This window comes from Protomyctophum bolini, assembly GCF_963924005.1.
Source record: "Protomyctophum bolini genome assembly, chromosome: 15".
Lineage (NCBI taxonomy): Eukaryota > Metazoa > Chordata > Actinopteri > Myctophiformes > Myctophidae > Protomyctophum > Protomyctophum bolini.
In genome coordinates, this window is record NC_137876.1 from 4,046,683 (window position 1) to 4,057,178 (window position 10,496).

Here is a 10,496-nt window from a genome sequence, read left to right on the forward strand (position 1 = left end):
TACTACTAGTACTAGTCCACTACTAGTACTAGTCCACTACTAGTACTAGTCCACTACTAGTACTAGTCTACTACTAGTACTAGTCCACTACTAGTACTAGTCCACTACTAGTACTAGTCCACTACTAGTACTAGTCCACTGCTAGTACTAGTCCACTACTAGTACTAGTCCACTGCTAGTACTAGTCCACTGCTAGTACTAGTCCACTATACTAGTCTACTACTAGTACTAGTCTACTACTAGTACTAGTCCACTGCTAGTACTAGTCCACTGCTAGTACTAGTCTACTACTAGTACTAGTCCACTACTAGTACTAGTCCACTGCTAGTACTAGTCTACTACTAGTACTAGTCCACTACTAGTACTAGTCCACTACTAGTACTAGTCCACTGCTAGTACTAGTCCACTACTAGTACTAGTCCACTACTAGTACTAGTCCACTGCTAGTACTAGTCTACTACTAGTACTAGTCCACTACTAGTACTAGTCCACTACTAGTACTAGTCCACTGCTAGTACTAGTCTACTACTAGTACTAGTCTACTACTAGTACTAGTCCACTGCTAGTACTAGTCCACTGCTAGTACTAGTCTACTACTAGTACTAGTCCACTACTAGTACTAGTCCACTGCTAGTACTAGTCTACTACTAGTACTAGTCCACTACTAGTACTAGTCCACTGCTAGTACTAGTCTACTACTAGTACTAGTCCACTACTAGTACTAGTCCACTGCTAGTACTAGTCTACTACTAGTACTAGTCCACTACTAGTACTAGTCCACTACTAGTACTAGTCTACTACTAGTACTAGTCCACTACTAGTACTAGTCCACTACTAGTACTAGTCCACTACTAGTACTAGTCTACTACTAGTACTAGTCCACTACTAGTACTAGTCCACTACTAGTACTAGTCCACTACTAGTACTAGTCCACTACTAGTACTAGTCCACTACTAGTACTAGTCCACTGCTAGTACTAGTCCACTATACTAGTCTACTACTAGTACTAGTCTACTACTAGTACTAGTCCACTGCTAGTACTAGTCCACTGCTAGTACTAGTCTACTACTAGTACTAGTCCACTACTAGTACTAGTCCACTGCTAGTACTAGTCTACTACTAGTACTAGTCCACTACTAGTACTAGTCCACTACTAGTACTAGTCCACTGCTAGTACTAGTCCACTACTAGTACTAGTCCACTACTAGTACTAGTCCACTGCTAGTACTAGTCTACTACTAGTACTAGTCCACTACTAGTACTAGTCCACTACTAGTACTAGTCCACTGCTAGTACTAGTCTACTACTAGTACTAGTCTACTACTAGTACTAGTCCACTGCTAGTACTAGTCCACTGCTAGTACTAGTCTACTACTAGTACTAGTCCACTACTAGTACTAGTCCACTGCTAGTACTAGTCTACTACTAGTACTAGTCCACTACTAGTACTAGTCCACTGCTAGTACTAGTCTACTACTAGTACTAGTCCACTACTAGTACTAGTCCACTGCTAGTACTAGTCTACTACTAGTACTAGTCCACTACTAGTACTAGTCCACTACTAGTACTAGTCCACTAGTAAATCCACTGGTCGACTTGTTGGTACTAGTTGACTAGTTGATAAGAAAATGTAAATGTTACATTTTTGTTTGTTTTTTTGTAGGCCTCACGATCAGGTAGATAATAGTTATAGTCACCAATGTTATGTACACAGTTTTTGAGTGGTGCGACCACTCCAAGGAACAGCAATGTCCCTATGTGACATTTTTCTAAAATTAGCAGAGCTCGTAGTGAGGCACTCGGTGCTTTAGCTTCAACAGCCAAAGCATAACCTAATGCTTGAAACACCAAAAGGTGTTCCCGACCGTACAAAATGGGTACTTAATATTCTTTCTTTGTGTGTGTGTGTGTGTGTTTGTGCCACAGGTGAGCAACTGTAACCTCTACCGCCTGGGCAAGAAGAAGGGCCTCCCCAGCAGGATGGTGGTGTCCATCTTTGACCCGCCCGTCAACTGGCTGCCTCCCGGCTACGTGGTAAACCAGGACCGGAGCCTCACCGACAAGTGGGACTCGGACGAGGTTGGTTGGTGGTGGTGGGACTCACTGGGAGAAGTGTTGTTTTTGGAAGCACATTTTAGTTTTTGGTCATATTCTCTTGAAATGTGTTAATTATGTTTTAGTCATATTTTAGTCAACTGGAATGTTTTAGTGTTAAGTCTAGTTTTAGTCGACTAAATATCATAAGATTTTGGTCGACTGAATCTACAGTTGACTTAGTCGAACAAAATGTGTTTTGGCGGGGCCTTGATGCCGTCGTAATGAGGAAAATAGCCAATCTACAAGATTGTAGATTGGCTATTTTCAGCATGCAACCAAGTGTAAGTGACTTATACTGGATATCTTGTCCACTAGTCTCTTCCTAACATTTTAGTCTAGTTTTTGTTTGACGAAATCGTAAGTATATTTAGTCATCATAGCTTAGTTTTCGTGTAGTTTCCATTTCAAAACAATACTGGTTGGTGGATGGAGGGGGAAGCAGATAAGTGGGACTCAGACGAGGTTGGTTGTTGGCAGTGTTGTTTTTGGCAGCAAATTTCTATTTTAGTTTTAGTCATCTTGAATTGTGTTCATTTAGTTTATAGTCATATTTTAGTCACCTGGAATGTTTTAGTGTTACTCTAGTTTTAGTCGACTAAATGTCTTAAGATTTTAATCGGACTAGATATACAGTTGATTTAGTCGACTATAACAAAAAAATACATCGCATGGATGCACCTGGGACGTATCCTCAGTGATGTTTCCTGCAGGTCTACGGGGTTTCGAGTCTACCAACAGCATACCCCTCACAAGATTTTAGTCCACTAAATCTACAGTTGATTTAGTCGACAAAAATGCATTTTGTTGGGGCCTTGATGCCGTCGTAATGACTGCTGAAAATCATTTTTGACGGTCTCTCTCTCTCTTCCAGGTCAAAGAGGAGGAGCAGCAGACCAACGGGCAAGCAGCAGCGGGAGCAGGAGGAGACTCCTACGAGGAGGACGAAGAGGAGGAGGAAGAGGAGGAGGAGCTGATGCTGAAAGAGGAGGAAGGGGAGGAGCCTCCCAAGGAGGGGGGCGAGGAGGAGGAGGGGACCATGGAGGACGACCTGGAGTACTACCAGGAGCACATCAAGTTCATCGACAACATGCTGATGGGCTCCGGCGCCTTCGGCAAGAAGATCACGCTGGGCGGCCCCTCCTCCTCCTCCTCCTCCGCTGGGCCCGCCCCCTCCTCCTCCTCGCCCACCCCACCCGCCGCCACCGCCGCCGCCTCCTCCCCCCGCTCCCCCTCCTCCTCCTCCCCAGGTGGGTTGACTCGCCGACCGACCAACTGACCGACCGGGACAAAATTTAGCTCCCGACGAGAATTGAAAGAAATGTTTTTTTTACTTAAATTCAAGTCAAGAAATGTTTCTTTCTAAAGCACATTTACAAACGGCCAAAATGCTGAACAGCAAAAGTGGCGCCATTCTCCATATGCAGACCGCGGCCATCTTACCATATAAGTTAAGGGCAAGGTGCTAACAAGATGCAACTTCCCATAGACAGCCCATTCATCCAAACAGAAAAGTCCTATCTAATTGTATTAAACAACATCAAACTCACCGACATTGCAGCCATGTACGGAAAGCTTGAATTATTCTCTTTCTATCCTCAAAGTGTTTGTTTCATAAAAATCCACTCTATAAATGTTATGAGATACTTTGTGTCCTTGCAGGTGATTATTTGTGCTGGAGTTTGGAAGTGCTCGTTAGATATCACTCAACTGACCTCCGTACCACCTGTTTTGAATTAGAACTAATGCAGGAGGCAGCAGGACGTTGCTTTACTGAAAACGAGTGCTTCTAAACTCTGATGGAAACATGGCCGCGGTCTGCACATGGTCTATGGCCTGGCATGTAGCTTTTTCTTTGATTTAATATAACGAAAGCCTGATGGAACTGGTTGAGCACCACTGACATAGAAACATAAGGTTTTTTCAGGAAACTGTCATGATTTAGAAGACATTAGTAGAATATGTTCTCGGGTCTAATGAAGGATAATAACCTTGCTTGTTGCCTCCTCCTCCCCCCGTCCCCCCCAGCCCCAGGATCCCCCTCCGAGTGGAAACCCCCCAAGAAGCACTCGAAGCACCACCCGGCCGCCGGCGCCCGCGACTACCCGCCGTCGGAGACCAACGCCCCCAGCTGTGGCGCCACCTCGTCAGCCTCGGGGGTAAGGCTGCCTGCGCCATGTATCGTTATCGTATCGTTATCGTACCGTTATCGTACCGTTATCGAGGTTCAAGGTTGTTCTTTATTGTACCACAGGTCGTTTCAAGGAAGCAATCTGATTAGTTGAAACAGCCTTCTAGCCGTGGGTTAAACCAGCACCATTCACCACCTAATCAAAACAAAGAATTCAGCTGCTCTGTTCTCCCAGTGCGCTATAGCAAACTGGGTGGCTAGGCTAGCTAGTTTATTGGGACATTTGTGGTCGTAGTGACTACATATATATTTTGTTTTCAGCGATTTTCTTAGTTTTAAGGGTAACTGTTACACTCAATATTACACTCGAGGGTGTGGTTTAAGGTGATTATTGCCACTTCAGTGATGCTTGTGGGACTCAACTTCGTCTCGTTCCTGACCGCAATTATTGTTGTTCCATCTTGTGTACATAAGAGTACAACTTTATTGATACATCTTGTGTACAGGTACATAAGAGTAAAACGTATTGTTATATATTTTTTGCTTCCTTACAGACAATGCAGCTGCATATAGATAGCATAACATTCAAACAACAAAACCACAGCAAACACAGGGATAGAGTAATGAGTGCAAGAAAGATTACAAGAGTAAGAGTACAAGAGAAAGAGTACAAAAAATGTAATAGTAACATACAGTAGGCTATGCAGCCAGCATGTTTTCCCTGTAGTAGCAACAGGTAGGTAAACTTAATGGCCCTCATTTATCAACCGTGCGTACGCCAAAATATGGGTGCACGCCGAAATTACCGACATTTTTGACATTTACCATTTCCGCCAAAGCTTGAAATTGAACGTGACAACGTTCAATTTCCACGTTTGCTCCTCAGCTGGCGTACGCATGTTTTTCTGTCGCAGAACGGCGGAGCAGCATTGTTTGACCAGCTGAGAGGCTGCCAAAGGCATCGAAACATATGTATTCACTCCTAAAATGTTAATATAAAACTGTATGTATATGGGCTACATGTAAAAAAAGAAAAAGAAAAAGGAATGGACCTACAAGATGTGTCTTTGTGTCATATTAAATTTATAGGAGCTTTCCAACTTTACAATTAAAATCGCACTTGATTTAAGCCATTTAAACAGTGTTTTGCATGAGCGCATACATGCGAGGATTTGGGCTGTCTGTGCTGGAATATTTCCATGACGTTGGAAAGTATAGCCTATAGTGCAGTGCTGCCTGCAGCTGCGGAGAGTCCCAACATGCATGGGTAGCCTATATACTGTAGCCTAATCTACAGTAGGCCGATGTCTTTCTGGAGTTACATGTGCAATCTCCTCCTCGTTTAATAAACCCGAAGCGTCGCTCGAATGCCAAATGTACCGCCAGCGCAAGTGGGAACCGCATCGGAGATGTAGGCTACCCAGCCAGCCCACCACCACCACTCCTCCAGTGCCAGCCACATGGGCTACGGTTTTAGCTGCACATTCATATATTGACAGTTGAGTTGAGTTGACAGCCTATCCACTGCAGCGACTAGCGACTGTGAGGCAATCTAAATAGACTGTCGAACGTGCATGGTCAGTTGATCACGGTGTCACGGACAGACAGACAGACAGACAGGACAGGATCAGGATCGAGGAGCAGCACCTATGCAAAACAGCAGCGTGTGTGTGTGTGTGTGTGTGTGTGTGTGTGTGTGTGTGTGTGTGCGCGCGCGCGCCTATTTGTTATTTAATTCATGGTTCACAGGTTCAGGTTTTCGTTCACTAATAGATCTTGTTGTATATTAAATTAAAAATACTTTAATAATTTAATATAACTGTACAACTAACAACACACAGTGACAGTTGCTTGCAAATTGCGATATGTGCGTCAGCGTGCGTGCGGGGGGGGGTGAGGCGGGCAGCAAGGGGGAAGCGAAGCGAGAGGAGAAACAGACCTACAGCTTTATTTAATTCATGCAGGTTTATTTATTTAAGATACAACAAGTTGCAAGTTGCGTGTGCGTGCGTGCGTCTGTGTGCATGAGAGAGCTAGGCTATCATGTCGGCAGTCACCTACAGGACTTTAATATCACAGCAGTGCGCAGTCTTCGCCGTGCACTGCGCACGAATGGGTAAAATTAATATAGGCCAGCCTAATTCCATTCATGGCGATGCGATGTCGATGTGTCATGTATAATTGTATATGCGTGCATGCGTGGACATGACAGCAAGGCAAGCGAGGTGAGAGGGAAATAGACAGGGTAGGCCTACAACTTTATTTAATTCATGCAGGTGTTCGTTCTTTATTTATTTAACAAGACACCAGTTAGTTCGGCTTGCAAGTTGCGTGTGCGTCTGTTTGTGTGTGTGTGTGTGTGTGTGTGTGTGTGTGTGTGTGTGTGTGTGTGTGTGTGTCGAGAGGGGGGTGTGGGCAGCAAGGCACGGGAGAAACGTATTTTTTCCTGTAACCCCGGTTACCAAACTTACCAGCCGTCGTATTGTGATTGTTCATGTCGCAAAAACGAGGGCGAGGCTTGATTTCATAGGGCGTGCCAGATAGATTTCAGCCGTCACATTTATTAACGTCAGGACGAAATTAAGGAAGGATCAGCTGTTTGCGATCACTTTATAAATGCCGTGGCGACGTGGGTGTACTACGAAACCTGCACTCGAATCTGTGGCAGATTTTACACTCGATTGATAAATGAGGGCCAATGTGAACATCTTCACAGTAGGTTATGTTCCATAAATACAACACTATTTAGTTTAAGAAGGTACAATGTGTGCCCTTGGACAAGGCATTGAACCTCTACCATGAAATGTTCTATGAGCAGGGCCTGGCTGTAAACAAGTTATTGAGCTTAGTCCAGTTACCCTGCAGGGTAAACATGGTACCTTTAGTCCAGTTACCCTGGGTAAACATAGTACCTTTAGTCCAGTTACCCTGGGTAAACATAGTACCTTTAGTCCCGTTACCCTGGGTAAACGTAGTACCTTTCCTTTCCTTAGTCCAGTTACCCTGGGTAAACATAGTACCTTTAGTCCAGTTACCCTGGGTAAACATAGTACCTTTAGTCCAGTTACCCTGGGTAAACATAGTACCTTTCCTTTCCTTTCCTGGTGGTTGGAGCAGGGCGAGGAGTTCGACTACAGCTCGTGGGACGCCATGTGCTACCTGGACCCCAGCAAGGCGGGCGAGGAGGACGACTTCGTGGTGGGCTTCTGGAACCCGTCGGAGGAGAGCTGCGGCGGGGCGGAGGGCGCCGGGGGGAAGCAGGCCATCTCCTACGACCTGCACACGGAGCAGTGCATCGCAGACAAGAGCATCGCCGACTGCGTGGAGGCGCTGCTCGGCTGCTACCTGACCAGCTGCGGAGAGCGGGCTGCGCAGATGTTCCTCTGCTCCCTGGGGCTCAAGGTAACGTAGCCCAGATGTTCCTCTGCTCCCTGGGGCTCAAGGTAACGTAGCCCAGATGTTCCTCTGCTCCCTGGGGCTCAAGGTAACGTAGAGAGTGGGCCGCCCAGATGTTCCTCTGCTCCCTGGGGCTCAAGGTAACGTAGAGAGTGGGCCGCCCAGATGTTCCTCTGCTCCCTGGGGCTCAAGGTAACGTAGAGAGTGGGCCGCCCAGATGTTCCTCTGCTCCCTGGGGCTCAAGGTAACGTAGAGAGTGGGCCGCCCAGATGTTCCTCTGCTCCCTGGGGCTCAAGGTAACGTAGAGAGTGGGCCGCCCAGATGTTCCTCTGCTCCCTGGGGCTCAAGGTAACGTAGAGAGCGGGCTGCGCAGATGTTCCTCTGCTCCCTGGGGCTCAAGGTAACGTACAGTATATATATATATATATATATATATATATATATATATATATATATATATATATATATATTAATAGAGACGGCACCGGATTTCTCCTCCCATCCACTTGCAGAACGTAACAATCCTTCTACCCTAATAGTGTAGGGTACACGAGCACAGGGCCGTTTATCTGCCTATCCGTGGTTCTTCTCCGACCAAACCACACTGTTAGCACACATCTCTCCATGCAAAATAAAATATGTACGCTCCCAGAATCCAGATAGACTACATTGCATCCACGCAACACATATATTTACTGTACAAATATTACTTTTGTCAAACGCACTGTTATTGCGCAACATTTTGCTGTGATGCAAATTGCATCACAACTTTCTCATTCCCCGGCACCTCCCCTTTTCACTGCACACACACATACACACGCACATGTGCACACACATACACTGGGCACAGCGGCACGGTACAGCACAGTATGCTACAGTACAGTATGGTAAGGCACAGTACAGTATGGAACAGTACAGTAACGTACAATACTGTAGGAGAACAGTACAGTATAGTACAGGACAGGTCTTTAGAATCAAAACCACGGGGTGTGGGACACAAATTAGGACTTGGCCCAGTGACATCTTTTCACTCGTGAGATTTTATTTAGCTTTAATCCCCTCTCCCCCCCCGCTCCCACAGGTGCTACCGGTGACCGCTAGCGCGGCTAGCTGCCCCCAGGCGGCGGAGACGGCGGACCCCGCGGACCTCCGCTACGGCTGGCTGAAGATCCCGCCGCGCTGCATGCTGGACCACCCGGACGCCGAGCGCACCCTCCACCACCTCATCTCCGGCTTCGACAACTTCGAGAGGAAGATCAGCTACACCTTCAGCAACAAGGCCTACCTGCTGCAGGCCTTCACCCACGCCTCCTACCATTACAACACCATCACAGGTACTGTAACCCTAAGGTATATACAGGGGGATTGTTCCTTTAACTGTGTTGGCGGGCTGAGTCTGGGACGAGGAGTATTATGGGATATCTTGTGTTTACATTCTGTTCTGGTGTGCAGGGAAGCGGTGGCATTATTATATAGAGAGAGGAAGAGAGATATTACTTTGTTTGTTCACTACGGAGGTTGGATACAGAATTAGAACCCTGGCTGATCACGTTTGTCCTTTTTTAACCCATTCTGACCGGGAACCCATTTTGGTGTTAGCATCATGTTATGCTTTAGCTATTGAAAAATAGCAGATCTACAAGCTCATAGCGCGCCACCGAGTGGCGCGCTACAAGCTTGTAGGTCTGCTATTTTTGAAAAATCGAAGAGCGACTGACATTTTTAGAATCTGATCTCAGGTCAGAATGGGTTGATCAGACCAGTGTATGTCAAGTGGAAACCTCGTATGAATCTGATCTCAGGTCAGAATGGGTTAATTGTTATTTTGTTTATTAAATCACCAATTTTGCAACACGGACTCCTGTTCCTTGACAGCATAGCAAGATAGCATAAGGATTATTCCGGAGAGTAGAGACACGGTGGTTATAGTACATCCATAGAGTAATAAAAAGGATAGAGACTGAACCGGAGCGTTAGCCCGCTATTCATTTCAATAGAAGTTGCTCAGTGGCGTTTTGAAGCACCCGGAAGACTGCTGGGAGTATAATTATAACTCAATGGCCCGAGCGAGCGGAAGTTGTATCCTAGCCTAGCGCCGGACCTCCAATTTGAGTTCCGGGGCTTAGGCACGTGACGTCATGAACGTCCGTCCACCTCCGTGAAAATGCTGCATTTACATTTTCAATTCCGTACTTTTACTTGTAACAAAGTAGTTCTACATTGTAGTATTGGTACTTTTACCTAAGTAAAACACTGCTCCCATCTCACCCCAGATTGTTACCAGCGGCTGGAGTTCCTGGGAGACGCCATCCTCGACTACCTCATAACTAAGCACCTTTATGAAGACCCGCGCCAGCACTCGCCCGGCGTGCTCACGGACCTGCGCTCAGCGCTGGTCAACAACACCATCTTCGCCTCCCTGGCCGTCAAATACGACTACCACAAGTACTTCAAGGTAGCGTTGATAGTACAGACTACCACAAGTACTTCAAGGTAGCGTTGATTTGATAGTACAGACTACCACAAGTACTTCAAGGTAGAGTTGATTTGATAGTACAGACTACCACAAGTACTTCAATGTAGAGTTGATTTGATAGTACAGATTACCACAAGTACTTCAAGGTAGCGTTGATTTGATAGTACAGACTACCACAAGTACTTCAAGGTAATGTTGATAGTACAGACTACCACAAGTACTTCAAGGTAGCGTTGATAGTACAGACTACCACAAGTACTTCAAGGTAGCGTTGATTTGATAGTACAGACTACCACAAGTACTTCAAGGTAATGTTGATAGTACAGACTACCACAAGTACTTCAAGGTAGCGTTGATAGTACAGACTACCACAAGTACTTCAAGGTAGCGTTGATTTGA

At 45.9% G+C, this 10,496-nt stretch overlaps 1 protein-coding gene across 1 annotated transcript in view; it reads left to right on the forward strand.

Moving 5' to 3' along the window:
* The window catches only part of dicer1 (dicer 1, ribonuclease type III), a 71,374-nt gene that overhangs the window by 54,445 nt on the left and 6,433 nt on the right, over positions 1–10,496 (forward strand). Inside the window, exons 27-32 of the mRNA XM_080783427.1 lie at positions 1,927–2,083; positions 2,976–3,344; positions 4,123–4,253; positions 7,343–7,627; positions 8,703–8,955; positions 9,895–10,076. Coding sequence (XP_080639553.1) covers positions 1,927–2,083; positions 2,976–3,344; positions 4,123–4,253; positions 7,343–7,627; positions 8,703–8,955; positions 9,895–10,076 — 1,377 coding nt within the window. The remainder of the gene's footprint in view (positions 1–1,926; positions 2,084–2,975; positions 3,345–4,122; positions 4,254–7,342; positions 7,628–8,702; positions 8,956–9,894; positions 10,077–10,496) is intronic.